Source organism: Rattus norvegicus, chromosome 20 (genome assembly GCF_036323735.1).
Source record: "Rattus norvegicus strain BN/NHsdMcwi chromosome 20, GRCr8, whole genome shotgun sequence".
NCBI classification, from domain to species: Eukaryota; Metazoa; Chordata; class Mammalia; order Rodentia; family Muridae; genus Rattus; species Rattus norvegicus.
Genome location: NC_086038.1, coordinates 4,922,391 through 4,949,884, shown reverse-complemented (window position 1 = coordinate 4,949,884; position 27,494 = coordinate 4,922,391). Strand labels below are relative to the sequence as shown.

The 27,494-nt window shown below is 54.7% G+C and overlaps 5 protein-coding genes and 1 pseudogene across 15 annotated transcripts; 3 read left to right on the top strand and 3 right to left on the bottom strand.

Moving 5' to 3' along the window:
* Positions 1 to 566: 566 nt before the first annotated feature.
* Positions 567 to 2,041, bottom strand: Pfdn6 (prefoldin subunit 6). Of its 2 annotated transcripts, NM_001164718.1 has the most exons (5): positions 1,996 to 2,041; positions 1,746 to 1,886; positions 1,468 to 1,538; positions 1,252 to 1,376; positions 567 to 771 (listed from the first exon to the last, which is right to left on the bottom strand). In NM_001164718.1, exons 2-5 carry the CDS (start codon positions 1,807 to 1,809, stop codon positions 648 to 650), a joined length of 384 nt encoding a protein of 127 aa, NP_001158190.1. In that variant the 5' UTR covers positions 1,810 to 1,886; positions 1,996 to 2,041; the 3' UTR covers positions 567 to 647. The 2 variants fall into 2 exon arrangements, with proteins under 2 accessions (NP_001158190.1, NP_997671.1); NM_212506.2 differs by having other exon boundaries at positions 1,746 to 2,041.
* Positions 2,042 to 2,265: 224 nt separating this feature from the next.
* On the top strand, positions 2,266 to 10,164 carry Wdr46 (WD repeat domain 46). 2 transcript variants are annotated; one of them, XM_063279119.1, is made up of 15 exons: positions 2,266 to 2,454; positions 2,580 to 2,786; positions 2,888 to 2,968; positions 3,075 to 3,187; positions 3,315 to 3,402; positions 3,487 to 3,548; positions 4,867 to 4,971; positions 5,080 to 5,230; positions 5,346 to 5,481; positions 5,728 to 5,827; positions 8,597 to 8,910; positions 9,053 to 9,147; positions 9,242 to 9,337; positions 9,483 to 9,596; positions 9,686 to 10,164. In XM_063279119.1, exons 7-15 carry the CDS (start codon positions 4,931 to 4,933, stop codon positions 9,782 to 9,784), a joined length of 1,146 nt encoding a protein of 381 aa, XP_063135189.1. In that variant the 5' UTR covers positions 2,266 to 2,454; positions 2,580 to 2,786; positions 2,888 to 2,968; positions 3,075 to 3,187; positions 3,315 to 3,402; positions 3,487 to 3,548; positions 4,867 to 4,930; the 3' UTR covers positions 9,785 to 10,164. The 2 variants fall into 2 exon arrangements, with proteins under 2 accessions (XP_063135189.1, NP_997656.1); NM_212491.2 differs by having other exon boundaries at positions 2,383 to 2,501; positions 9,686 to 10,155.
* Positions 10,165 to 10,335: 171 nt separating this feature from the next.
* B3galt4 (Beta-1,3-galactosyltransferase 4) lies at positions 10,336 to 11,911 on the bottom strand. The gene has a single exon (NM_133553.2). The coding sequence runs from the start codon at positions 11,686 to 11,688 to the stop codon at positions 10,573 to 10,575; it is 1,116 nt and encodes a 371-aa protein (NP_598237.2). The 5' UTR covers positions 11,689 to 11,911; the 3' UTR covers positions 10,336 to 10,572.
* Positions 11,912 to 12,461: 550 nt separating this feature from the next.
* Rps18 (ribosomal protein S18) lies at positions 12,462 to 16,144 on the bottom strand. 2 transcript variants are annotated; one of them, NM_213557.1, is made up of 5 exons: positions 16,093 to 16,140; positions 15,527 to 15,625; positions 12,868 to 13,056; positions 12,689 to 12,780; positions 12,462 to 12,581 (listed from the first exon to the last, which is right to left on the bottom strand). In NM_213557.1, the coding sequence occupies exons 1-5, from the start codon at positions 16,093 to 16,095 to the stop codon at positions 12,506 to 12,508; spliced, it is 459 nt and encodes a 152-aa protein (NP_998722.1). In that variant the 5' UTR covers positions 16,096 to 16,140; the 3' UTR covers positions 12,462 to 12,505. The 2 variants fall into 2 exon arrangements, with proteins under 2 accessions (NP_998722.1, XP_063135092.1); XM_063279022.1 differs by lacking the exon at positions 15,527 to 15,625 and having other exon boundaries at positions 16,093 to 16,144.
* A 282-nt stretch (positions 16,145 to 16,426) lies between these two features.
* On the top strand, positions 16,427 to 27,286 carry Vps52 (VPS52 subunit of GARP complex). Of its 8 annotated transcripts, none has more exons than NM_033097.2 (20): positions 16,427 to 16,638; positions 17,169 to 17,253; positions 17,818 to 17,870; positions 18,013 to 18,088; positions 18,270 to 18,337; positions 18,597 to 18,772; positions 19,333 to 19,483; positions 20,088 to 20,188; positions 20,285 to 20,417; positions 20,511 to 20,568; positions 21,120 to 21,253; positions 21,739 to 21,894; positions 22,053 to 22,171; positions 22,484 to 22,607; positions 22,770 to 22,865; positions 23,169 to 23,276; positions 23,414 to 23,479; positions 24,187 to 24,298; positions 24,613 to 24,731; positions 24,990 to 26,011. In NM_033097.2, exons 1-20 carry the CDS (start codon positions 16,549 to 16,551, stop codon positions 25,134 to 25,136), a joined length of 2,172 nt encoding a protein of 723 aa, NP_149088.1. In that variant the 5' UTR covers positions 16,427 to 16,548; the 3' UTR covers positions 25,137 to 26,011. The 8 variants fall into 8 exon arrangements, 5 of the variants coding, with proteins under 5 accessions (NP_149088.1, XP_008770929.1, XP_038954366.1 ...); XM_008772707.3 differs by having other exon boundaries at positions 16,499 to 16,638; positions 22,002 to 22,171; positions 24,990 to 27,286; XM_039098438.2 differs by lacking the exon at positions 24,990 to 26,011 and adding an exon at positions 24,913 to 24,984 and having other exon boundaries at positions 16,499 to 16,638; positions 22,002 to 22,171.
* On the top strand, positions 19,759 to 19,855 carry LOC120099050 (U6 spliceosomal RNA; annotated as a pseudogene).
* Positions 27,287 to 27,494: the final 208 nt, after the last annotated feature.

Sequence of the window (27,494 nt, the reverse complement as noted above, 5' to 3'; positions counted from 1 at the left end):
AATAAATTTTAAAAAAAAAGAATTTTGAAGGAATTTCAGATTAGTTAAAAGTTACATGCTAACCAATCCTAAGAAGACAGAGGAAATCAGGTAACCTAGGGCTGCTCCGGGACAAGTGTTCACAGCGAATGACCGGGTCATATCCTGGGCTCTCAGGCCAGAGAACTGAGTTCTGTGGCAATGACATGCTGTGCTGTAGACAGTGTCTACTCCGGTGTCCCCGGGTTGCGCCCACCAACATAAGGGAAGCCAAAGGGTTGTATATATGAGCAAGAAATAGTAGGGGTTGGGGATTTAGCTCAGTGGTAGAGCACTTGCCTAGCAAGCGCAAGGCCCTGGGTTCGGTCCCCAGCTCCGAAAAAAAAGAAAAAAAAAAAAAAAAGAAATAGCTTGAGACATTTCAGACTCAAGTTTTGAAACTGAGGGCACACAGGCAACACCCTAGGTTCAGTTCTCAGCCACGGGAGAATCCAGCTAGAGATTTCAGTCACAGGAATGTGAGTCCCGGAGGTGTAAAGCGTACAGAGAAGTTAAGGACTGTGAATAAAGACTGGCTAGAAAGAAAGTAGGTTTGGTTCTGTTTACATTTTATTGACTCAGGGTTAGCCTCATCCCTCCCTCCCCAGCCCCCTCCCCCTCCCACGGGGTCAGGCTTTCCCGGGAGCCTTTGCGTTCTGGGCCCGCTGGAACTCCTGCTGCAACTGAGCAAGGGTTTCCCTCTGTTGCTCTGACTGCCTTTCGAGGTCCCGAAGCTGCGATTCGTAGCGCTTACTGAGAAGGAAAAGAGAGGCAGGCAGAAAGGAGAAATCAGTGAGGGCTCAACGTTCTGGAATAAAGGGAAACTGGTGGAACATTTGAGGTTTGTGGGACAGAAAGCGGGGAGGGCGCTAAGGGGAAGAACTGGCTGGTGAGATGGATCAGTTAGGTAGGGCTGTTGTCCTTCAAGGCTGGCACCTGAATTCAAGCTACAGAAGAACCCTACAGTAGGGAGAACATTCCCACAGGTTATCCTTTGACTAATATGGGCCAGGCCCAAATGTAACACGAAAAGAAAGGCCAGGAATGGTGGCACATGCTTCCATCCCTTGGGAGGCAGCAGCTGGTGCATCTACCACAGGCTAGCACGGTCTACACAGCGAGTTCCAGGGCAGCCACTTTATGGAAGTGGCTAGGCGGGCGTTGCTATAGATATAGAACTATCCAGCACGGGCTCAACATTTCTGCACTGAAAAGGCCAGCTGCTGCACTTACATTTCCGCTGTGATGTAGTCTAGCCTCTTCCCCACTGTGGCCCGAGCCTCCCCCAGCTCCTGTTTGACAAGCACGGGTCCCAGAAGCTTAAAGACCACGTTGGATCCATCCAGCAAGGCCAGTTCCTGAAGAGGGGATGGGGCGGTGTATGACATAACAGTGCCCAGGGAAGTCCCTCCTCGCCCTTCCCCCCCTCCCCCAGCGTCCCACCCTCACCTCCTTCACAATGTTATTTTCCGTTAGCTGGGCTTCAAGCTTCTGCCTCCCTGACATGGATTTACTCAAGTCTGGGATGGTGAGAGGAAATACACGATTAGAAACATCAAATGGGCCCGGAACCGCACAATTCTGGGGAGAATGGTTGCGAGGAAGAAAGAGAGGATACCGAGTTCGCTGCACACAATATCCCCCCTTCCTACCCTCTGATGGGGCACGACGCCTCATCAGAGTTGAGAGTGGACAGGGACAAGACCACACCAGCTCCGCTCTCTTACCCTTCTGCAGCTGTTGATATTTCTCTACCTCTCCCTGCAGCTTCTTTTGGATCAGTTCGGCCATGGTGAAGGAGAAAGCCTCCTGGGCGGGGGTCGCTGGGTCTCAAGCTCTGAAAAGCACCTGAGCTCCCCTTCCTGGCCCTGCAGAAGGACAGCACGAGCTACCGTGGACTCTCTACGTCCAGAATAGTCACTCCCTAGGCATTAGAGAGCGAAAAGAAGAGACACCCCCCTAAATCCAAACCCTAACCTTTTCACGCTCTGCCCTCTGTATTCATAAACCCGGAAATAAACAAGGCATGCCGGGGGAAAAAAGACGGCGCCGGAAGTTACATTCTGACACATGCCGGGACGTGTAGTTCTGACTTGTGTGAGGCTTGTTCTACTTAAAAGACTGGACTCGAGAGATTTTGGGCAAGACAGAGCATTTAATATGGAAAGTAAAAGCTTATCACCACCAGGATTTTGGACCTAGACTTTTTTTAAATCTTTATTTGGTTAGAATTTGCTTTGTTAGCGAGCCTATCCGGCTCTCAGGGGCGTGCCCTCTCTCAACATGGCGCCAGAGGCTTCAGACGCCCTTACGGCGATGATTGGATGAAGTCTCGGGGACTTCCGGAAGTTTCCTCGCAGGCCTTGGGAAGACTGAAAGGAGTTTTGCACGTGGATCGTCGTTCCGTCGTCGGGATGGAGACAGCCCCCAAGCCGGGTAGGGGTGACCCACCCAAGAAAGACAAGCCTCAGGCCAAGAGGAAGGTAGTTTTGGTGGGAGGCGTCCGCGCCCCGGGGCCCGGCTCGGGCTGCGCGTGCGAGGGCTTCTCCTCTGCCCCTTAGAAACCGCGGCGCTACTGGGAGGAGGAGCCCACCCCGTCCGCCGCCGGCGCCTCTCCGGGGCCGCCACGGAAGAAGGCGAGGACTGGGGAGCCGCGACCCCCGAGGTCCCAGAGCGCGCGCATCGCCCAGAAGCCTCGGTTCTCCAAGAAGCCCCCGATCCCAAAGAACGCCTCAGACTGGAAGAAGCCGCAGAGGACCCTGTCTGGGGTGAGCCCGGGATTGACAGGGTGGCGGTGCAGGTCGCCCCCTGAGAACGAGAGGAACCGGGTCCATCAGAACCTGCCTCTTACCTCCCTGCCCCTCGATAGGCTCAGGACCCGTTCCCAGGACCTGTCCCCGCCCCCCTGGAGGTGGCCAGGAAGTTCTGCCGTATTGACAAGTCCAAAAAGGTAAGGAACCGCGGGCGGTGGCGGCTTTTCCAGTGTCTTTCCCAGGACCTCCCCCTCCCCCGCAACATGCTCTTCGGTTCTTCCAACCCTGTCATCAATACCGCAGCTCCCGCATTCGAAGCCTAAAACCCAAAGCCAACTGGAGAAGGCTGAAGCACAGGAGGAAGAGGCGAGCGTCAGAGCTGCCCGCGCTGAGCTGCTGCTTGCAGAGGAACCTGGGTGAGTGGACCCCGACTTGGGTTTTCCCTCGTCCTGTCTTTCTGGAACTTTGTGTTGGTGTTTTTATGTTTGTATGCCCGCTTCCATGGTGGGGAGTGTCACCATCGCCACCCTAACCGCCTTTCAGGTTTCTGGTAGGAGAAGATGGGGAAGACACAGCAAAAATACTGCAGACAGACATCGTGGAGGCTGTGGACATCTCTAGTGCTGCCAAGGTGAGCCCGAGCGGGAAGAGGAGGGGCCCAGGAGACCGGGTGGGGCGAGTTCAGTTTTTCATGGTTAATTTTGACCCTTGCCAGCACTTTGACCTGAATCTGAGGCAGTTTGGACCCTACAGACTGAACTACTCTCGAACTGGGAGGTAAGGTTGAGCTCCGGAGGCTCTATTCTCTAAGAAAGGACTTAATTATCTGCCTGTGTGCACGTGTGCATACCTAGAGGCCAGAAGAGGCCCAGAACGGCTTGTGATCTATGAACCTGGAAGCCAGCAAGTCCCCCTCCAAGTCCCCTGGGGTCACCCTCCTTTCCTTTCCCTTTGGGCTGGGGTTATAGGCATGTGCTGGACACAGATGTGTACATGCCTAGCTGGGCTATCTCTCTGTGTTGCCCCTCTCCCGTGCTACCCCGCCGCCCCTTCCTAAGGGAAGAAGTTAGGTTAACTTTGGCTTCTGAGGTGATGTAACCTCAGAAGGTGATGTAGGGAATCGTCACAGCAAGAGCTGGAAGAGGCTGAGTCTTTTTGGTGGTTCTGGCTATGAAATTCATGATCTTGTGTGAGCCTGTAGAGCGCGCACACGCACACTCACACACACACACACGTACACATGCACACACACTTGACTATTGAGCTACACCCACCCTCAGCCCCTCAGCTGCCAGTGACTTTATTGTGTATGTGCGAGCGTGAGTGTTCATGTGTTGGCTGGTGTGCCTGCAGATGAGCGCGTGTGCTTGTGATCACCAGAGGCCAACGTGGCATCGTCACGTGCCACTTTTCATTTTTTCCCTGCTTTTTGTCGTTGGTGTGTGTACCATTGTGGTTGTGCGAGCCCACGAGGCAGTGTGTGTGGTCAGCTCAAAGATAGTCATTTTCTCCATCTGCCTTCATGTGGGTTAGGGAGTTCGAACTCAGGTCACTGGACTGGTACAGAAATACCTTCAGCCGCTGCGTCTTCTGGATGTGCCTCTTTATTTTTCAAGCCAGAAGAGGGCGCCAGATCTCCGGGATCTGGAGTGACTGACGCTCGCGAGCCACTATTTGGGTGCTGGGAACAGAACCCAGCCTTCTCACGGGAGCAGCAAGTGTCCCCCGTACTTTTGAGCCGGTTCCTCATGAACAGATGTCCAGCAAGATCTGCCCGCCTTGCTCTCCCTGTCACTGGGATTACATGTGTGTCAGGGATTCAGGCTCAGGCCGTTATAGTTTTGTGGCAAGCACTCTACTGACTGAGCCATTTCCCTGGCCTCTTCTGTGACTCTTGAACTAAGATCTGGCTGTGTCTCCTCAGGTACACGACCTGTGCCTTCTTCAGTTACACAGTTGGGTCTGGTCGCGCTGTCTGCAGCAGTGCGCTGGCTTCCTCCCGTCTGCCGAGGGGCTGTGTCAGGTCTGGCTGAATTATTCCAGTCTGGGTCATGTGCCCCCTGCACTAACACTGCTTCTGCTTCACCTCCAACAGACACCTGGCTTTAGGAGGGCGTCGGGGTCACGTGGCTGCCCTGGATTGGGTGACAAAGAAGCTCATGTGTGAGATCAACGTCACGGAAGCGGTGCGGGACATCCAGTCAGTGCTTCCTCTGTTGGCGGTTGATGGGAGTGAGCCAGCCCGTTCCCTAAAGGATGGTGCCCTGTGGTCCTGCCTCCCATGAAACCAGCCCTCCTTTCTACCCAGCTTTCTCCATTCCGAGGCTCTGCTCGCAGTTGCCCAGAACCGCTGGCTTTACATCTACGACAACCAAGGCATCGAGCTCCACTGCATCCGCCGCTGTGACCGAGTGACCCGGCTTGAATTCCTCCCCTTCCATTTCCTCCTGGCCACCGCTGTGAGTGGTCGTGGAGCTGAGGGCCCAGCCCGGTGGTGGCCCGTGGGAGGACCGTTCTCCCTTAGGACCCGTAGAAGGAAGAGAGGACAGCCTGACATCTCGTTTTCTCTCTCAGTCAGAGACAGGGTTTCTGACCTACCTGGATGTGTCAGTGGGGAAGATCGTGACAGCTCTGAATGCGCGGGCTGGACGGCTCAATGTCATGGCTCAGAACCCCTACAATGCTGTTATCCACCTCGGACACAGTAATGGTCAGTTCCCGGATTTTCCTGGCCAGCCTGTTTCTCTCGTCCCCTCCTGACCCTCTACTAACGCGTTAATGCGTTTCGTGGGGCTGGGAACTGAACCCAGGGCTTTGTCCATGGGAGACTGCTCCCCTGAGCTGCACCCCAGCTGCCCAGGTCCGTGGAAGCCTTCATGCTGTGTCCTGAGTCCAAAGCCTCAAGAGCCCCGGGCTGGCTCTGCAGCAGTGACCTGGAGTGTCCTCGGTCTTTCAGGCACAGTGTCTTTATGGAGTCCAGCTATGAAGGAGCCACTGGCGAAGATTCTGTGTCACCGTGGCGGGGTGCGGGCTGTGGGAGTGGATTCTACAGGCACGTAAGTCACGTGCTTGGGGAGGTGGTATTGGGCACAGCTGGGCAGAAAGGTGGATGACCCTCGCCTGTAGGAGCACAGAGGGCATCCAGTCACGTGTGTGGCCTTATGTTGCAGCCAACCAGCTGCCTATAGTGTGGGTGTGTTACAGAACCCGTGTGATCCTGAGAGAGGTGTGGGTCTAGTTTGGTGCACGCCATGTGCAGGGGTATAGAGTGCTTCCCAGAAGCACCTTCCAAGGTGGTGCCTCTGTCCCGTGACTCGATGTCTCGTCCCTTTTGCTGGGCCCGTCATTTGCCGTGTCACTTCTTCCCCGAAGCACCTTCTCTCCTGTTCTCTTACACAAAAAATTCTCTAACCTAAACTCAACTCTGTAGCCACATGAGGGAAGAAGATTCAGGGATTCATGCTCACGGCCCCAGCTCAGCCCAGAACCTAGCCTGCCAAGGGTGTCCCGTGAGGTGGAGGGGAGCAGCTAGGTCACAGGGAACATCGGTCCTCCCTCAGGGTCCTCCCTCAGGGTCCTCCCTCAGGGTCCTCCCTCAGGGTCCTCCCTCAGGGTCCTCCCTCAGGGACAACAGACTCCCACCCCAACCTACCACCCAGCTGTATCAAAGCTGACATCTTAGACGAGGGGGACCTGTGTCCCAGTTCTGCACGCGAACTGTGCATTAAATCGCTGTTCAAACAGTTTGAGTGTGCCGTGTTTAAGCCGGCCCGGAACATGTAGCGAGCCTCCTGCACCAGCCTCCTGAACACTGGGACTCTGGGGTAAGGAATCCGGCCACAGTGCCTTCTTTCTGATGGGTTGAGCAGCAGCTGCAGTATACACTTTAACCCCAGCACCCAGGAGGCTGAGGCAGGGGAAGGGAAGCTCAAGGCCAGTCTGCACTACATACTGAAACTGAGTCTAAGAACCAGCATCTCTCAGTGCTCTCTGCGTCTGGGCTGGTGGGATCACTCTTTTGGTTTTTTGTTTTTTGAGACAGGGTTTCTCTATGTGGCCCTGGTTGTCCTGGAACGCACTCTATAGACCAGGCTGGCCCTTCAACTCAGAGATCCGCCTGCCTCTGCTTTGAGTGCTGGGATTAAAGGTGTGGGCTACCAACTCCTGGCCCTGGTGGCTTTTCACTCTTGATCTTGTTTCTGACTACCTCTGAAGTCCTGCCTTGCCTTGTACCTCTGGGAACTTGTGCTGTCAGTGCCCTGTCCTGACAGGCATGGCGCTGTCTGTGTGCTCTCCTGACAGGCATGGTGCTGCAGCTCTGCATGGCATGACTGTGCTGTTTCCAGAGGAATTTCCCACAAACTACTTCCCCTTCACTGATGATCAGGGATTTTCTAGGTTACATTTTTGCATCATTGCAACTTTTTCTTTTTAAACGGAAACAAACCAGTAAAGAAGGTGGGTAGGGAAAGCCCAAGTTACCCACTTTGAAAAAAGCGAAAGATTTTGAGATGCTGAGATGGCTTTGGCTGCCATCGCCGTCTTTGTGAACAAGTCATTTGATTCTGCCCGTTCTCCCTGCATGCCAGCTTGGCTCTGGAGAGTAGGGAAGCATGCCTGTGCCTCAGTGGCCAGTAGACCCGATCTGTGGCTCACCCTGTTTGGGTCCACAACTCTCCTGCCTGGGGCTTCATTGCCTGGATAGCACCACAGTCCTGAAAGTTCTGGATGCCTCGATCAGTGGCCTTTTTGTCCTGCTGGGACTCTACCAAGCTCTGTCACCTTGGATCCAAGGTCAAGGCAGGAGACTCCTTGGCCCCTTGGCAAAGCTCATCAACTGTAGCTCCCCTCTTAGCCTCTGACAGGAAGTAGCTTGTGCTCAGGGATTTGGCCAGGCGGTGCACACTCTGCGTGCTGACTCTGCTACTTTCTAGGAGGGTTTTCCCCCCTCTTTTTATTTGAAACAGGGTTGCTGGGCACCTTTGTGTAACCCTGGAACTCCCTCTGTAGAGCAGGTCTCTGCCTCTGCCGCTGCCTGGCTGGGTTTAAGGTGTGTGCTACCGTGTACACATGTACACCGGGGGAGATTTTCTTGAGATACATGGTCTTCACTGTTACATCACTGCTGGAGAGATGCTTGGCGCTGACTCCAGGAAACCCTCACAGCCCTTTGCCTCTTCTGTATCCCTCCAGCCCTGAAGACAGACTTCTGCTTTCATAGCTGTCCACAGCTGGTCTGCTGCACAGCTTGGCTTCTTGCTAGGGAAGGCCTCTCTCTAAATACTTGGCACCTTTATTGGGCCACCATGCTGCCTTCTGAAGTAGGATGTCGCTTAGGTGCAGACTGGCGTGTGTTCTGCAGAGCTGAGACTTGGGAGCAGTGCAGTGCCCTTAGATTTGGAAGCAGTTACCAGATAGGCTTGGGTGGAAGTAAAGGGTAGAACTGACTGGCAGGCATGAGGTCCTGAGTTCAATCTTCCCTCCCCCCAACCACATCAAAACCTCAAAACAAACAGGCCTGATGTGATGCCTGTCTCAGTCATTTCCTCACCAGGTTTCTTTTCTGGCCTTGGATACAGTGGGGCACACACCCTTAATCTCAGCCTTCGGGAGGTACAGGTGGCCTGATCTCTGAGTTCAGGGCTCTCTAGTGAGATGGTCTCAAAACAGGCAAGTAACAAGCAACGGAGACCACGGGGTAGGCTGTGTGGGGCGCAGCAGTGTGGAGAGCAGTGCTAGTCTCCCTTCTTGGCCAGAGTAGGTACCTTGGACTTTGCAGGCTCCAGTCAGTTCCTGCTGGGGATTAATTGGCCCATCTCCCACAGGTACATGGCCACCTCTGGTCTGGACCATCAGCTGAAGATCTTTGACTTGCGAGGGACATTCCAGCCCCTGAGTTCCCGGACCTTACCGCAGGGAGCAGGGCACCTGGCCTTTTCCCAGCGGGGACTATTAGTTGCGGGAATGGGTGACGTGGTCAACATATGGGCAGGGCAGGGCAAAGGCAGCCCACCCTCCCTGGAGCAGCCCTACCTCACCCACAGGCTCTCGGGCAATGTGCATGGACTCCAGTTCTGCCCCTTTGAAGATGTGTTGGGGGTGGGGCACAGTGGAGGCATCACCAGCATGCTGGTCCCTGGTGAGTGGCCCGACAGGACTAGAAGCATGCACGGGTTGGAGATAGCTAGGGAGGGGCAACAGGCCAGTCAGTCCAGGATAACAGGACTGGGTTCAGTTCCATGTTCCTCTTCCGTCCATCCCTCCCTCACTCCCTCCCTCAGGGGCTGCTGAGCCCAACTTTGACGGTTTGGAGAGTAACCCATACCGGAGCCGGAAGCAGCGCCAGGAGTGGGAGGTGAAGGCCCTGCTGGAGAAGGTGAGCTGTGCTGGAGCTGCCCTCCTTGGCTCCCACTCCTTTCTGTGTCACCTCCCTGTGGCTCCTTACACATTGCTGTCCTGTGATGCTCCAGGTACCCGCAGAGCTCATCTGTTTGGACCCCCGAGCCCTGGCAGAGGTAGATGTGACCACTCTGGAGCAGCAGAAGAAGGAGCGGATAGAGAGGCTGGTATGGAGCTGCCTGCTGCGCGGCCTTCCTCCCCACCCAGTGTCCAGCCCTTGCCTCTGTCCCACCCCAGTGTGAATGCAGCACAGGATGTAGGTGCTGCCGGGTCACTGGGACTGCTGTTGACTTCCCTCATGTCCCATGTCAGGGCTACGATCCTGACGCTAAGGCTGCCTTCCAACCCAAGGCAAAGCAGAAGGGCCGAAGCTCTACAGCGAGCCTGGTGAAGAGGAAGAAGAAGGTCATGGACCAGGAGCACAGGGTATGTAAACTCGGGGCCAGGCGTCAGCCTCGAGCCTGAATCAGCCAGCTCTTGCTGTGCCTTACGCTGCCTCCCCACTCTGTCCCCAGGACAAAGTCCGGCAGAGCCTTGAGCAACAGCAGAAGAAGAAGCAAGATAAGGCCAAGCCTGGAGCCCATCCATCTGCACTGGACAGATTTGTACGATGAGCCAGAGACAGCAGTTTCCACCCTGACCCTTAGGGGCCAGAATGCTCAGTGGGCAAGGCTAAACCTGATGCCAAACCTGAGTTCAGTTCCCAGAAGACACATGGCAGGAGAAACACACAAGTTGTCTTTTAACCTTTCCGTGCCCACATGGACCAGCACACTTGAGCTTGTGTGCACGCGTGCGTGCGTGCGTGCGTGCGCGCGCGCGCGCGCGCGCACACACACACACACACACACACACACACACACACACACACACACACTGTGAATAACACAGAGATCCATAGGGAAATTGTCCTGTTTGCCTTGTGTCACAGCTGTGTGAGCCGCTAGCTCCTGGAGGGGAGTGGGCATTAAACAAGGTTTCTGAAGTGTCTGGACCATCCTGTAGATCTAGTCTTCCTGTGTGGGACTGATGTAGGCTCAGCTCACTGCCCTGCCTGTGTCCCCACCACTGACTACGCCTTAAGGGGGAGAGGGCCTTTGTCACGCCGCAGTACTGGGACCTCTGGGCCCTCCACGTGTGCTGGGCCCTGGTGAAGACGCTGCCCTTGAGGTAGAGAGACGTGTTTATTGGGCTCTTGAGTCTTCCCCACACCCTGTGCTTCGTCCCTCCCTGGTCTTTGGAGATGGCAGGCCAGGCCCCAAGCCCCCTATCTATCCTTGGTCAGTAGCAGCTTCAGAGTCTGCTGTGGGGAAATAGATCACCACGGGGAGCTGCAGCCTGGGCACTGATTTTGGGGCAAAAGTTCCTGAGGTGCTGTCTTGTTTTCTGTGGCCCCAGGCTCTCAACTATTGAGCCAGGCTATGAACCGGCACCTCAAGGTACCCAGAAATCCCTGGAGCCAGGAACAAAAGGGCTCAGTCCTTCTCCCATTCAGTCCTCTCACCAGCTTCCAGGCTTCCTGCATTTTCCAAGGATCCACCTTGTGGGACGTCAGCAGGAACTTCCCGTAACAGCACCTATCCAGTGGGTAGTGGGTAGCACCAGCCAACTTGACACAGTGTGTGGGGGCAAGGCCCCCTCGCCTTGCGCTTACTCCCACAAAGACATCCTCCAGAGGTAGATATGGGGCCCGGCTGGCCACCTTCAGAATGAGCTGCACAGCAGAGATAGACAATACATACCCCGTGCCAGAGGCGTAGGGTGGGAAAGGACCCCAGTTTTCTGGCCACAGTTCTTCTGACACGTGATGCCGGGACTCTGGTGTTCGAGTGGGCCTCACCCTCCAGTGCACCCGGCCTAAATACAGAAGGGGCACTGCCTGGCCTTTGTGCTCTTTGTGGACAGCTGTTGTCTCTTCCTGTGGCTCTTTGCCCTTCTGCCATTGCTCTGAAGGCCCCCCTCTCTGTATCAGTTCTGACACCAGCTCTGGGACATTGACATACACGTCATCATCTGTCTTGAGGATGTACCGGGCCATAGGACAGTATTTGTTCACCCAGTTCAGTCCGGTGAGGGTCTTGAGGGTGAGGTTGCGGTAGGAATCCTGGAAGGAGGCCTGCAAGACATCCCCCTGTGCTGCTGACTCTGAGGCCAGGTCAGCAAACTGCTGTCCCATAGGTTCTCCCAGGAGGAAGAGCGTCTGCACCCTGAAACCGCGGGCCTCGCGAATGGCGCCCCAAGATCCCCGAATGGCGTTTCTCTGGTTCAGGTGCTCCGGGGCCGTACACACCAGGATGAGCAAGAAAGGAGGGGGTCCGGAGCCACCACAGGCCTGGGGGTTAGGAATCAAGAGGCGGGGCAGGGCCAGGGGTGGTCCTGGCGAGGCTGGGGCTGGCAGAAGGGACGCCAGGGACAGGCTCAGCAGCTCCTCCCCCAAACCCGATGGTCCAAACAGTGTCCAGATGATCACCAGTAGTAGGACCGCCAGAAGGAGGCGCCGGAAGAGGCTGAGGGGCATGGTGAGCCGCAGAGACCTGTGGGCAGAGCTGTTAAGAGCGCTGGGAGCTGCGAGAGCGGCCCTAACCAGCTGCTGCAGCAGAGACAGGGTGAGCCATGCACGGGCCCGGTAGCATCATGAGATGCAGTCAGTCTCATGCACTCCGGTCCCGACCCACCGCAGCCGGCCCCGGGGACAGCTTGGTTCCCCTCGCCTGCACGCGGAACTCGGCTCCATCCCGCCCCTCCCCCCACCTTCCCATCATGCCACTTTAGGCCGGAAGCCGACAAGCAGCGTGCATCTCACACTTGGCCCAACCCTCCCGTCTGTTCCTACTTTAAAGCACGTGGGGCACCACGCCGCTGTTCTTCCCACCACTTAGGACCTCTAGAGCAGCCAGTATCTGCCGATAACTCACCTGAGCAGCAGCATCTGGCCGTGCTGTACCCACTTCACAACAGCTCTGGCACGCCAACCCCAGGAGACCCAATTGAAACTTGCCCAAGCTCCCCCTGGAGGTTGCCTACACCGGCTGCCCCACCTTTGGCAGTGGTGGCTGTTTCCGCCCAGCCACGGTTACACCCAAGGTACTCTTTGTGAACACCCTACAGAAAGGGAGGAGCGTAGACCAGCAGTTAAGGTCCAATTAAATTACAGGGACATGTAAGTTCAAACACACTAAAAGCATTGTTCCCGGAGGTGGTGTTGGTGGGGGCGCCTGCAGCCAGTTTAAACTACCAGGGTTCATTGTGGCTTTATCTCACTTCATCAGATAGAAGACACAGAGATCGCGGTCATTGGTATATAAACTATTTATTAACAGCAAAGGCCCAAAGACTCATTTCTTCTTGGACACACCCACAGTACGGCCCCTGCGGCCAGTGGTCTTGGTGTGCTGACCCCGGACACGAAGGCTGCAGAAGGGAAACAAGATTCAGGTCACACAGCAGCAAGAGCTGAGAAAGGCAGGTGGATTGTGCAGCCCATTCAGGAGCAGGCGGCTGAAGCCTCACCCACTTACCCCCAAAAGTGGCGCAGCCCTCTATGGGCTCGGATTTTCTTCAGCCGCTCCAGGTCCTCACGCAGCTTGTTGTCTAGACCGTTGGCCAGAACCTGGATTTGGAGACAGGGACGCCAGCTTTACCTCCTCACTCCGTGTCATTTTAACGGCTATCCGGGCCCACCCGGCCCCCAACACACCTGGCTATACTTCCCATCCTTCACGTCCTTCTGTCTGTTCAAGAACCAGTCAGGGATCTTGTATTGTCGTGGGTTCTGCATGATGGTGATCACACGCTCCACCTCGTCCTCCGTGAGCTCCCCAGCCCTCTTGGTGAGGTCAATGTCTGCTTTCCTCAACACCACATGAGCGTATCTCCGCCCCACACCCTGATGTTAGAGTTGGGAATTAAGCAGAAACTTGGGTTTAATCATTTATTTAGGAGTGCACTGTCGCTGCCCTCAGACACACCAGAAGAGAGAGTGGATCTCATATGTCAGAGTGGGGTTAGGCAGAAACTTGGGTTTAATCATTTACTTAGGAGTGCACTGTCGCTGTCTTCAGACACACCAGAAGAGAGTGGACCTCATTCCAGATGGTTGTGAGCCACCAAGTGGTCACTGGGAATTTAACCTCTGAAAGCAGTCAGTGCTTTTGACAGCTGGGCTCTCTCCAGCCCCTATGTATTGTGGTTTGTTTATGAGCGTTTGCTTGCAAGGTATGTCTGTGCCACGCGTGCAAGCAGTGACCAGAGGTACGGATGCTGAGTGTTGGTCATTGACTGGAGCCTCTGGAAGAGCAGCCAGCGCTCTAACTGCCCAGCCCCCAGCCCCGTGCACGTGTTGGCTCATCTGGTCTCCCAGCACCCTGGAGGCTGGGATGGCTAGAGCCTGCCTCCGTTAGAGATCCTGATAATCCCACCCACACCAGGTCCCACATCACTCTCCCAGAGACCAAGCCTGCCCACTAACCAGAAGGAACACTGTTTAGGATACACTGGACATGTGTCAGACTCAACTCCACAAAAGCAGGATGTTTCCCTCCACACCCAGCCTCTGGTTCCAGGCATTCCCCATCAAATGAACAAAGCCAAGCCTTTAGGAATGTAGGGTTTTTTGTTTTTTTTTTTTTGAGAGTGGGTGTTACTCTGCCCCCTAACCCTGAGAAGTGGACGCCATTGTAGCAGCTGGAGAAATGGCTCCATGCACTGGCTGCTCTTCCAGGACCTGGGTTCAACACCAAGCACTCTTAACTCCTGATTAGAGAGGATCTTAGTCACGCGTTTGGCTTCCACAGGCATGGAGGCAAGGGGCTGGGGATTTAGCTCAGTGGTAAAGCGCTTGCCTAGCAAGCGCAAGGCCCTGGGTTCGGTTCCCAGCTCCGAAAGGGGAAAAAAAAAAAAAAAAGACATGGAGGCAAAAACCTTCACCACCCCCACCTCAGCCTCCACACGGTAAAAGGTGAGTACAACAGGTCATGATGCCAGGTTGGTTATCGTGACAAGGCAAGGGACGACAGAGCTTTATGGCTCGAGGCCAGCTTGCTTTCTGACTCCCGAAGCACTTATTCAAATTATAAAAGAACTGACTTTTAATATTTAAAGCAGTTTGGAAGAACAGTACTAGAATGCCTTCCGGGTAAGGGCAGTCGGTCCTTCTGTCTGTCCAACCCCTTCCTATATGCTCCTAAACATTGAATTCCTCACCTTCAGTGAGAAACAGAGAACAAGTCTTAAGGAATACAGAAAACTTCCAGTCCTTCACCCTAATCACTTCTGGAGGAGCCCACCCCACAATCACCCCCCACAACTCCCAACAAGCTTCATCTGTTTTGGAAGGGTGCTTTTCCCCGTGTAACCCTGGCTGCCCTGGAACTTTATAGACCAGGCTGGCCCCCAGCTCATACATCTGCCTGCCTCTGCCTCCAGAGGGCTGGGATTGAAGGATCCTTTGCCCCAAGCTTCACCTCTCACTACAGATGCTCCTGAGATCAAGTGAACCCTCAATACCCAGGCTCCATTGGCGCCTCGATTCACCTTGTCTGCACTATATATGAACTGTAGTCATCCCCCAAGATGCTCAGTGTACAAAGATAGGCCAAGCACAGCAGAAGCACCACAACAGCCTTTCAACCTCCTAGACATCATGTTCTTGTCACCATACCCGGCACCCTCCCCCCACTATAACTGTCCCCCAAAGTGCAGAATTTAAATTAGTAAATATGGCAAGGACCTTAAAGATTTACTCTGACTTAATGTCCATTTGACACCCCCTCAGCTACCTAGGCCTCCTTCATCCATCACATAAAAACTGAAGCAGTTTCCTTGAAGCTTCTCTGAACCCTGCAGTCACCCCAGTTCCATTCACATCCTAACATCCCACAGGAACCCACCGGACAGGTCTAGTTCTTGCCCTCAAGGAGAACACAGACTTCTGACCAGCATCGTGCCAGTCCTCGAATTACGAACCTCGACAAAAGTTACGTCCCTCTCTGGAAGACTTTTAGCTCTGCAAAGAGAAACATTCTGGCCTCCACCTACCATTTGGTTTTCTGCCAGAAACCAGCTTCTATCTCAACCGTGTCACCTTCCTTCCACTGTGGCACCTGCATCTTCCCTAGACCACCCCGACACATCACCACCTTCCATGATGTACGTTGGTTGGCAGGAACCCTACCCCAAGGCTTGCTGGCCGCGGAGAACGCTCTAGCACGATCTCATAAGCTGAAGACGTAGGGGAACCTTAGCAAGGTGGGGCCGGACCACAGGCGCGCCTCACTTCCCCTGGAGCAGTGTTTTGGTTTAACCTTGTACGGGTCAGGCGAGTTTAGTTGCTACTCTCTGCCCCCTGACACTTTTACCTTAATGGCAGTGATAGCGAAGGCTATTTTCCGCCGCCCATCGATGTTGGTGTTGAGTACTCGCAGGATGTGCTGAAACTTCTCGGGGATCACTAGGGACTAAAGAACACGGGCAATTATCAAAGACAGGCAACCCCCAAACCGAGAAGGTCGCCGTGGCGGGGGGATGGAATCCAGGGAGCGCCTCCTCCTCCTAAGTTCTTACACAACTCCTCAGTCACCTGTGACCATCACACGCGCCAAACGCGCTCGGGCGCGGGAAAACGCAACCTTTGACATTGAGGGTGAACGTTGGCCGCCGCCCCAAGAACCCTGAGGAGGGGGGTCCGGAGGACCCTACACAGCAGCCAAGCTCCTGGCAACTTTGGTGTGTCCGGGGAGTGACCCTTCATAGGGTCCCTGCTCCCTGGAATTTCACGTCTTAGGTCGTCCCCTCCCCGGTCGCGCTCCATCGCTTCAGGGGAGGCTGCAGACCCGCAGCACAGGGCATTCTCTGAGCCCTGACGGAAAACTCTCCCTGCCCCGGCTCCGATGTCGCCGGATCTCGGCGCTGATTCCGCTCTTACCATGGCGGCGGCACAAGCGGCGGCGTGTAGGCCTCCTGTGGAAGAGAGAGCGGAAGTGACGTGTAGTTCTTATATAGCTTCCTGGAGGAAGAGGCGGGGCTATCCCGGAGGACCGCTTCCGGAAACTGCTTCTCTCCCGGCCTCTCCCTAAGGGAGGAGTTGGTTTGCATAGGACAGGAGCTATAACTTCCGGTTCGGTCTTCTTTGGCGTCGTAGGGTTCTTGTGCGGCCGAGGAGCGAAAGGTTCCGGAGCAGGGTTGTGTTCAAGACGTTCACCTTCCCGTTTGCACCGGACCGAAGTGATCAAAGCCTAACGGGACTCTGGAGCCAATCACGTTAGCTCAACTATCTGGGAACCTTTTGTTGCTCCGTAGAAGACGTTCCAGGACTTGTGGCTTTGCTTCGGGAAACGGACTCTCAGAGACTGACAGCTGCCGGAAGTGAGGCTGCGGGGGAATGGCAGCCGCGGCGACCATGGCGGCTGCTGCCCGGGAGCTGGTGTTGCGGGCCGGCGCTTCAGATATGGAGGAGGAGGAGGGCCCGCTGGTGAGAGCACGGGGCTGTTTGTCCTCCGGAGTGTCGTCAGGTCGTCCTTTTCCTCAGGAAGTCGTAGGCTGGGTTCAGACACAAGGCTCGTCCTGCTAAGGGTGATGGTGACCAAGCCTTCGTAGGGACCCAAGTGGCTGAAACTCAAGTCCCAGGGACACAATGTCACTTTCTTGTTCACGCTTTTTTAGTAGAAATGAGAACATAGTGTATAAGATTAAGAACGTGGCCTCTGGAACCGGATTGCCTGGGTCCCATTTCCAGCCGCATCACTTGAAGGCGATGCTGTTTTCGGTGACAACGTTAATAGGACCTGCCTTGTAGGTGGTCGTTAGGATTAGCCAAATGAGTATGTTTAAGGGTGCACCTGACACATGGGTAAACACTGTAAGCTGACAATGTTAGCCTCTGGGCAACCCCTCCCCCACAAAGCACCCCTCACCTCACTTGCGGGATTAGGGATATCCGGTTTTATTTTGTTTCCAACGTCTCTTTTTGTATCCCACATTCATTAACCCGTCCCTCTTCAGGGGGCTGGTTCTGGACTCCAAGAGCCCCTACAACTCGGGGAGTTGGATATCACCTCTGATGAATTCATCTTGGATGAAGTGGATGGTAAGTGGTGACATGGGGTGGGGGCAAAGTAGACCCTTTTGTTCTTTAGGAATAGATTACATGACCCCCCAGTAGATGGCCCTCTATGGTCTTCTTCTTAATGGACGTACAAAGTTTAATCTATGAGTTGAGAAGGTTTAACCTCTAATTTCAGCTCAGTAAGAATTGATAGCAATACACTGTAATGAATTTGCTGCATCCCTTTTTGCTATTTGGGATGATTATTAAGTAAAAAATAAAGCCCGTTTGAACATAAGTGTGCAGCCAGCTAAGACCGAGCGATCGAGAGGTAGGCACAGCACTTGTCATAGATCAACAGAGCAAAGGTGTTTCACATCCAAGGCCAAGTGAGAGGTAACCTCCTTTGGAAATTCCCACGTAATCCTTTTGATCTGTGGTTGAGTAGATGAAGAGGAGCTGAAACAGAAGAAAGTCCCACCAGGCAAAGCAACTGTGCCTATAACTGTCCTGGAGGAAAGGGGAGATTGGCGTTGTGTGCAGGAGCCCAGTGTGGGCAGAGGGAGGTGTGGCAAGGGGACCCCTTAATGATAAACTTGTCTCCAGTTCACATCCAGGCAAATCTGGAAGACGAGTTAGTGAAGGAAGCTCTCAAAACGGTGAGGATCCCCACTCCGCTGATCCCCACCTTCCCTGACTCTTGCTGTCGCCTCACCTTGGTGGCTCCCCTCCAGCCAGTCACCGAGTCTGTTCTGGGGTCCTCCCACTGTGACTTCTTCCTGACTTTGTCATTTCCCCCAGGGTGTGGATCTTCGACACTATTCAAAGCAGGTGGAGCTAGAGCTGCAGCAGATTGAGCAGAAGTCAATCCGGGACTGTATCCTCCAGCAGAGGAAACAGATGGGTGTTACCGGCATGGGGATGTGTGATGCAGGTAGCCTCCACAGGGGAGGGCGTCTCTCTCAGGTTTCGGTCACCTTGGGGAGAACCTGGGGGCAGGTACTGCAGACCCACAGAGCTATGCGTTCAGTGTGAAGCCCTTGACTTTTGTGGGTCAGACATCCAAGAGAGTGAAAACATAGCCTCTCTGCACAATCAGATCACAGCCTGTGATGCCGTCCTAGAGGTTGGTGGCCCTAACCTGTTGTCCAAGACCGGACCTAATTGCCTTCTGCTCTGTCTTTCTTTCTCTCTCTCTCTCTCTCTCTCTCTCTCTCTCTTTCTTTCTTTCTTTCTTTTTTTTTGTCCCCCTTGGACAAGTGAAGATCTCCCACCTCCTGGGTTGCCGGATACCGGCTCATTCGTTCAGAGACTTGGGTCGTACACTTGCCCCATTTCCCACCAACCGGGAGTCACACCCACAGTGTTTTCTGCCCTCCCTGCAGCGCATGGAGCAGATGCTGGGAGCTTTTCAGAGCGACCTCAGCTCCATCAGCTGTGAGATCCGCACCCTGCAGGAGCAGTCGGGGGCCATGAACATCCGACTTCGTAACCGGCAGGCAGTTCGGGGGAAACTTGGGGAACTCGTCGATGGGCTAGTGGTGCCCTCTGCTCTGGTCACGTGAGTCACTGGTTTGAAGGGTCTTCAAGTCCAGAGCAGGTGGCTGGGCTGGGTTACCTACCCAGTTTACCACATAGGTCTCCCGGCTGGGGTTGTCAGTACCACGTAGAAACCAGGTGTGCCTGCTCATGCCCATAATCACATGCTTGGGAGGCTGAGGCAGGAGGATTGCTGCAAGTAGACCAGACTGGGCTATAGAGTGAGATCTTGTTTAAAAAAAAAAAATGTTGGGGTTGGGGATTTAGCTCAGTGGTAGAGCGCTGCAAGGCCCTGGGTTCGGTCCCCAGCTCCGGAAAAAAAAAATTACAGGAATTCATGGATGGGTTAAAACTCCTAAGCCTGCTTTGGCCACCACAGGATGGGACACGGATGGGACACGGATGGGGCACAGGTTAGGAGTGATCCAGGGCCACGTGAGGAGGTGTGGCTCAGGAGTTGAAGACTTTGTACATACGTCATGGAGGCATGAGACCACAGAGAAAGGCCAGAATGACACGTGAGGTGTGCGGGAGCTGTTGAGTCCTTCCATCTAACCACTCCCATCCTCCCTTGCTCCCCAGAGCAATTCTCGAAGCTCCAGTGACAGAGCCCAGGTTCCTGGAGCAGCTCCAGGAGCTGGACGCCAAGGCGGCTGCGGTCAGAGAGCAGGAGGCGAGAGGCACGGCCGCCTGTGCAGACGTCAGAGGCGTGCTCGACCGGCTCCGGGTCAAGGTGGGGAGCGGCTGCTTACAGTCAGCTTCCCAAGAGCTCCACATTGCTTCCCGCTATGTAGTGTCAGTGTCAGTCCTCCCCTGAAAATCAAAGGAGGCTTGCAGTGTGGCTCCATTGGTAAAGCACACAACCCTAGGTTCCATCCCCAGTGCCTCCTGCGTTGGCAGGATGGCACGAGTCTGTCGTCCTAGCACTCAGGAGGTGAAGAAGAAACGGAGTCTGGGGCCAGGCCCCAGATACATGAGTGAGACGCCATCTCAGAACAAGCAGTGCTTGCACTGGCAGTGCGGGTACTAAAATTAGAACAACACAGAGAAGATTAGCATGGCCCCTGTGGGATAACATGAAATTTATAAAGCCTTCCATATTTAAACAAAACAAAAAGCCCTGAAAAAATAAGGCCAGCATGGCGATGCACTCACCCCCAGCATTCAGGAGGCAGAGGCAGGCAGACCTCTGTGAGTCCCCGGCCAGCAAGGGCTGCTCAGAGAGACCCTGTTTCCATAACCAGAGCACTAATGAAGTATTCTTCCCTTACCTTTATTTTCTCCTGTGTCCCCTCTCTCACTTCCCACCTCACGGCCTGTCTGTACCCCACATCCAGGCGGTGACAAAGATCCGTGAGTTCATTCTCCAGAAGATTTACTCGTTCCGAAAGCCGATGACCAACTATCAGATCCCCCAGACGGCCCTGCTGAAGTACAGGTGGCCCCCCCGGGATGGGCACAGGGTGACCATGAGCGAGCCTCTCAGCCTCCAGCGTGGGCATCCAGGGTGTCTGACTCACCCCGGTCCTTCCAGGTTTTTCTATCAGTTTCTGCTGGGCAACGAGCGTGCTACAGCCAAGGAGGTCAGGGATGAGTACGTAGAGACGCTGAGCAAGATCTACCTGTCATACTACCGCTCGTACGTGGGGCGGCTCATGAAAGTGCAGGTGGGCCAGGCCAGAGACGGGGGGAGGGGGGAGGCTGGGGGGGCTGGGGGGGATGTGGAGAGTGATGGCTCAGCTCTCTGTTGTTTTCTCTAGTACGAGGAAGTTGCTGAGAAAGACGATCTAATGGGTGTAGAAGACACAGCAAAGAAAGATATCCTTTAGAGGGGAGCCTCACACCGGGCTCACGGCGGGGACGTCCAGCTCCAGCATGCAGAGCTATCTTCTTTTCCTTCCTTCCATTTCTTTTTCTTTTTCTTTTTCTTTCTTTCTTTTTTTTTTTTTTTTTATAAGTACACTGTAGCTGTCTTCAGACGCACCAGAAGAGGGCATTGGATCCCATTACAGATGGTTGTGAGCCACCATGTGGTTGCTGGGAATTGAACTCAGGACCTCTGGAAGAGCAGTCAGTGCTCTTAACAGTCCAGGGCTGTGTTTTTTTTACCTGTTCTGTGTTCACACCTTTGAGGATGTGAAAGCCAGAGCTTCCTCTCTAAGAAGCACATGCCATTCTGACAGTTTTTCACATTTATTTCAGAGGGTTTGGGAAGCCTCGACAGCCATTATCAGTGTCAGGAGAAGCAAGGCTCTGGTTCTGGAAAAGGCCTTCCAGGCCTTATTTAGCTTCTTGGGATCCTCAGGCCTTGGCTTGTTGGGCCTAGTGCTGTCCATCTCGTTTTTTTCCCTGACGCGGATGTGGCTCACGATTCTTCTCGAAGCCGTCCCTGCGAAGCAGGAACACCATCTTTACCCTGGGCACCCGTGGTGCTGTCATCTCACCGGCCGAGCTCGAGGCCCCCATCCTGGTGCCCCATACTGCCCAGCGTGGAGAGCAGAGGGTATGGCGAGGCGATCCCTACATGGCCTGGGATCAGTTCCCTACCTACGTGTTAGTTTGGGGGTCCCTGACCCGCTGTGATGCGGGAGGGTTAGGAGCCATGGAGAGCCTTGCAGAGGGAGACTGGCTGTGGGTGTGACTGTTAGGGGGCAACAGTTGCAGTGGGTGTAGGGGCAGCAGCAGCCCCTGGGGAGGGCTTTTCTTGTGACCTGTGTCCCCTCTTCAGTGCCTGTATGGGGTGCTCCTCCCTGCCTGGAAGTTGGGTATGTGGTCTTGTGAGCTCGCATTCCTAAGCTGTGCTGAGTCTCCATACCCACGGGGTCGGTGTGAGACCCATCCATGTGTCTCTCTGACCTGTAGTATCCGTTTGAAGCCCGTCCGTGTGTCTCTCTGTCTCGGTAGTATCCATTTGAAGCCCGTCCATGTGTGTCTCTGTCTTGGTAGTACCCGTTTGAAGCCCATCCGTGTGTCTCTCTGTCTCGGTAGTACCCGTTTGAAGCACTCTTCCGCAGCCAGCACTATGCCCTCCTTGACAATTCTTGCCGTGAATATCTCTTCATCTGTGAATTTTTCGTCGTCTCTGGCCCGGCTGCCCATGACCTGTTCCACGCCGTCATGGGCCGCACGCTGTCCATGACGCTGGTGAGCTTCTGACTTCTGTGCCTTTGCCCTCTGTCCTCAGAGCTCAGCAGCAGCCAGTGGGGTCACAAGTGCCTTGTCCCCAAAGAATTGTACGTGTTTGCCTACAGCCACTCGAACAACAGCTAACGTTCAGTTGTCTGCCTGTTGCTGTGCCACAGAAACACCTGGAGTCCTACCTGGCCGACTGCTACGACGCCATTGCTGTTTTTCTCTGTATCCACATCGTTCTCCGGTTCCGCAACATAGCAGCAAAGAGGGACGTCCCTGCCCTGGACAGGTCACTGAGCTCCCGTCCTTGGTGCATGGAGGCGGTCAGCTTTTTTTTTTTTTTTTGGTTCTTTTTTTCGGAGCTGGGGACCGAACCCAGGGCCTTGTGCTTCCTAGGCAAGCGCTCTACCACTGAGCTAAATCCCCAACCCCAGCGGTCAGCTTTTTATCTAACACAACTCCACCCTGACTCTTCCTCACCCTTATTCCCTCCCATCCGTGTGTCCCAGGGGCAGCATTGGTGTCGGGCACACCCACTCGCTCACCCATGGGCAGCCAGCACCCCTAGCCAGCTGACCTTTGACTCTGATTAAGCCTGCAGATACTGGGAGCAGGTGCTGGCCCTGCTGTGGCCTCGATTTGAGCTCATCCTGGAGATGAATGTGCAGAGCGTCCGCAGCACTGACCCCCAGCGCCTCGGGGGGCTGGACACCCGGCCCCACTATGTAAGGGCAGGCGAGGGAACGAGGGGCGGGCAGTCATACTAACTGGTAGGCTGGGTCAGCTTGGGCAGACAACTCCTGTCCTGACTGGGGCAGGAGCTGCAGAGGCAGCTGGGGTTATATGTGACAGGCAGGCAGGTGTGAGCCTCCCTTTCTTGCTCCGAGATCACACGCCGCTACGCCGAGTTCTCCTCCGCGCTTGTCAGCATCAACCAGACCATCCCCAATGAGCGCACGCTGCAGCTGCTGGGACAGCTACAGGTGGGACAGCTGCAGATGGGACAGCTGGAGGTGGGGACAGCTGCAGATGGGACAGTTGCAGGTGGGGACAGTTGCAGGTGGGGACAGTTGCAGGTGGGGACGGCTGCAGGTGGGACAGCTGCAGGTGGGACAGCTGCAGGTGGGGACAGCTGCAGGTGGGACAGCTGCAGGTGGGGACAGCTGCAGGTGGGGACAGCTGCAGGTGGGGACAGCTGCAGGTGGGGCTGGGCCGGACAGATTTGCTAGCGGGGAGGGCCCTGGGACTCAGCTTTTGAACCTGCTGCTTTCCTTCCGCTTCTGCAGGTGGAGGTGGAGAACTTTGTCCTCCGCGTGGCTGCGGAGTTCTCCTCCAGGAAGGAGCAGCTCGTGTTTCTGATCAACAACTATGACATGATGCTGGGTGTGCTGATGGTAACGCTGCTCCCATGGGGGTCCCCACAGCTTGTGAGCTCCGCAGGGGCTCAGCAGTGTCTGCAGTGTGCAATGAAGGGGAAGTGCTGGCCACAGTAAGGGGCTCCCAAGCTCCTGACCGGTCTTGTCTTCCTCAGGAGCGGGCTGCTGACGACAGCAAAGAGGTGGAGAGTTTCCAGCAGCTGCTCAATGCTCGGACACAGGTAGGGCTGGGTGTGGCAGGAAGACCACTGTGCTGTAGGACGGACCCCCGTGTACAGTCATGATTACAACCCACTGCCTCGTTGCTAGTCTGTTTCATTTAACTATTTTTTTAAAAGATTTATTTATTTATCTGTAATGGGCATCAGATTCCATTACAGATGGTTGTGAGCCACCACGTGGTTGCCCGGATTTGAACTCAGGACCTCTGGAAGAGCAGTCGGTGCTCTTAACCCCTGAGCCATCTCTCCAGCCCTCATTTAACTTTTTAATGTTCCTAACAGCTTAGAAGCAAAATCAAACTGTAGCTATTTATGTTTGCATGTGCATGCACTATAGCCCTGTGTGTGTGTGTGTGTGTGTGTGTGTGTGTGTGTGTGTGTGTGTGTGTGTGCCAGCTCACACAGGCACATCTGAAGCACTTGGAGGTCTGAGGTGACAACTCCTGGAAGTGGGCTCCTTTCTTCCTTCTTGCACCTTGTGTTCTGGGGACAGTGGTAAGCACTGTTCCCCCATGAGCCAGCTTATTGGTTCTTGGTTCTGGAAGGAAATCCTTGGCGATGCCCTCTGTACCTTGTGATGTCTCCACCCAAAGTGTAACGCTTCCCAAGGCTGCTGTATGTCGCATCATTAGACGTGACTGCAGAATAGAGTAAGGGTCCTTTGTTCCCAGGAGTCTGACTCTGTGTGGGCTGGCACTTCTCCCTAGGAGTTCATTGAAGAGTTGCTGTCACCCCCCTTTGGAGGTCTGGTGGCATTTGTGAAGGAGGCTGAAGCCTTGATTGAGCGTGGGCAGGCTGAGCGGCTCCGAGGGGAGGAAGGTGTGTGGGTATTGCTCTGGCACTGTGGGCAGCAGAGTTAGGGACAGCAGGAGTGCGTGGGTCACAGGGGTTGGGGGGAGGTGGGGGTGAGGGAGGTAGGAGGGGTGGGGAGTGGGGAGGTGGGGAGTGGAGGTGTGGGCAGTGGGGGTGACGGGGTAAGGAGTGGCCGCACAGCAGGGAAGACTTGGCTGGAAGAATCCCAGGAAACCAGGCTTGATGGTGAGCATAACTATGCCCTGGGCAGGCCTTGCTGGGTGGATGGACGGTCACCGGGCCTGGCTGCTCTCTGACACACCCTTTCCTCTGGCGGTCAGCCCGAGTCACCCAGCTGATCCGCGGCTTTGGTAGTTCCTGGAAGGCGTCAGTGGAGTCCCTGAGTCAGGATGTAATGCGGAGTTTTACCAACTTTCGAAATGGAACCAGCATCATCCAGGTGACCGGCCACTCCCAGCCCTCCCTTCACCTGTGTCCCGTGGTTGTGTCTCCGTGCTCTTTCCCTGGGCTCTGCAGCACATGCACGACCGCCCGCAGGCCAACGAGCAGCTGTGCCTGAGACTCTGGCGAGCTCTGACGGCCCAGTCACCTTGAGTCTGACCCCACTCTGCTCTGTACAGGGGGCGCTCACACAGCCGACCCACTCTGCTCTGTACAGGGGGCGCTCACACAGCTGACCCCACTCTGCTCTGTACAGGGGGCGCTCACACAGCTGATCCAGCTCTACCATCGCTTCCACCGTGTGCTGTCCCAGCCTCAGCTCCGTGCCCTCCCTGCCAGGGCCGAACTCATCAACATCCATCACCTCATGGTGGAGCTGAAGAAACACAAGCCGAACTTCTGATTCAGACCCCGGGGCCCGAAGCTCCCATGGGCTCTGCAGTCACACAGTGTCTGTCACCTGGGACCCCTTTCCTGTTCCTGATGTCTCTAAGGCTTTCACACACCTCACTCAGCCTCCATTGCCAGGACTCTGCCTCAACAGAGTGTGCCCTCGGCCACTCCCTGGGCTTCTGAGGTGACCTTCATAGCCCAGCCCAGCCCCCTCCTCTGCTGTTCACTCACAGCCTGTGAGCTCTCACCGCCCCAGTCCCTGACTGACACTCGGCTCTCATGGCAGAGCGGTGCAGGCCACACTGCCCACGCTGCAGCTGATCTTCAGGCTCCACTGGGACAGTGGCATCAGCTCCCGGCGGGTGCACTCTGCCTGTGGCAATACAGTACTTACTGTGCTGGGACGTGTCCTCCCCTGTGTCCCTGGGTCCAGCATTTCTTTATTGTAGACCTAGTCAGTTCCTGGTGGGCTGCAGCAAGGGTGGGGTAGTAGCCCGAGGACTGTTGGTGCTTCTGGCCCAGGGGTGGCATAGTGGCTCAGGTGAGGACTGTTTTTACCTCTCCAGGAGGGTGGCACACGCCACAGGCCTGGGAAGGTGAGAGCTCTGTGCACTGTCTTGAGGGCTGCCATGGGAGAATCCACACAGACTCTGAGATTGTCTGTGTTGTCCTCTAAGTGGCTGTCACAGCTCCTTTGAGAGTGGAGGGCCTGTAATACCTGCACCCATGTGTCGAGGCAGGGGTGGACCTAGTCCCAAAACAGACCTTGTCATGTCCATGTGACCCAGACCCTTCCCACTGCCCTCTGCCCCACCTCTGTATGGAGTTTCCAGAGCAGTGGTTCTCAACCTTCCTGAGACTCTTTAATACAGTTCTTCATGGTAATCCCGACCATAAAGTTATTTTCATTGTTACTTCATAACTATAGTTTTGCTACTGTTAAGAATAGTAATAGAAACATCTGTGTTTTCTGATGGTCTTAAGCAACCCCTGTGAAAGGGTGCTTTGGCCCCCAAAGGGGTCATGACCCACAGGTTCTAGAGTGAAGGAGCATCCTTGACCAAGTTCTTTGATTTTGAGGACAGGGTTTCTCTGTGTAGCCCCAGGTGTCCTGGAACTCACTCTGTAGTCCAGGCTGGCCTCAAACTCAGAGATCCTCCTGCCTCTGCCTCCCAAGGGCTGGGACTAAAGGTGTGAACCACCATCACCTGGAACCTTGACCAAGTCTTAAACAAAAGCCAGGCTGGTTTGTAGACCTGCAGTCCTGGTAAATTCGGAGCCCGAGGCACTGGTGGGAAAGGCTGCTTCAGTTACAGAACAAGCCCAAGGCCAGCCTGGACCCCATCCTGAAAGTAAAGATCTGGGACATAGGTGAGTGGCAGGAAGCAGTCCCCACGTCCCATCTACAGCACGGGGGGAAATTTCAGGTGAAAGAAGCTGTCAGGGAAAGAGGGTAATTTGAGGTTCTTTCCTTTACCCTATACGCCCCAGGGCCTTGGCTATACTGGGCTGGGGGACCCTAAGCTCAGAGTGAAAGACCACCGGGGTGGGGAAGACCCCCACTCAAATCTCGGGACAACACAACCCCCAAGAACTCACGAGAAACCAGTCTTGATGTAATAAACAAGAGGTGTATTTGAGGAACCAGAGCTCTGGGGACGACATGTATCTCACACAAGAGACAGAGGAGTTGACCCCGAGCCCAATTAGGGGAAGGGATTTATAGGGAAAATTACATAGGTAGTTGGCAACAGTCACACAAAGCAATTTCATTGGTTTGTAACTTGGGCTCAGTTCAACTCTAGGCCACCCTCCTTCTGGGGCAAGCTGACCCTAATTCTCGTTTTTCTCAGGACTGTTGAGTCAGGCCTTATCGAGGCCAGATGGTTTGTGGTGGCTATAGCCAGGCTACATCCCCAAAATATGTTATGTTATTCTTTGCTGTGAGGTGCACTTGTCCTCACAGCAGGGTCAGTGGGGGATACTTTAAAATCTTTATTCTTTAATTCCCCACTTCTGCTTGTGACTAGTTCTAATCTTAGAACTCAGGGCCTTCTTTTTCAATTTGTCCTAAGGTCTTTTGAGGCATGATATTGTTGGTAAAGCATTAAAATCTATACTGTATTAACTCTCTAATAAAGGCTGTTAACTTATTAAAAATACAGGGTCCAAATGTCAAAAGTAAGAAGAGAATAACTAAGGATCCTAGGAGCGTGGAAATTAGTCTCACATCCCCAAGCAGAACAGTGTAAACTTTCTAAGCCCCCACAACGCTGGATGGTAGCCTGGTCTCAGACATCTCGGGGGCAAATGTAAAACCTCAGTCTCCACAATTGGCTCCTTGCTTCTGAACTTCTGCATCCAAACT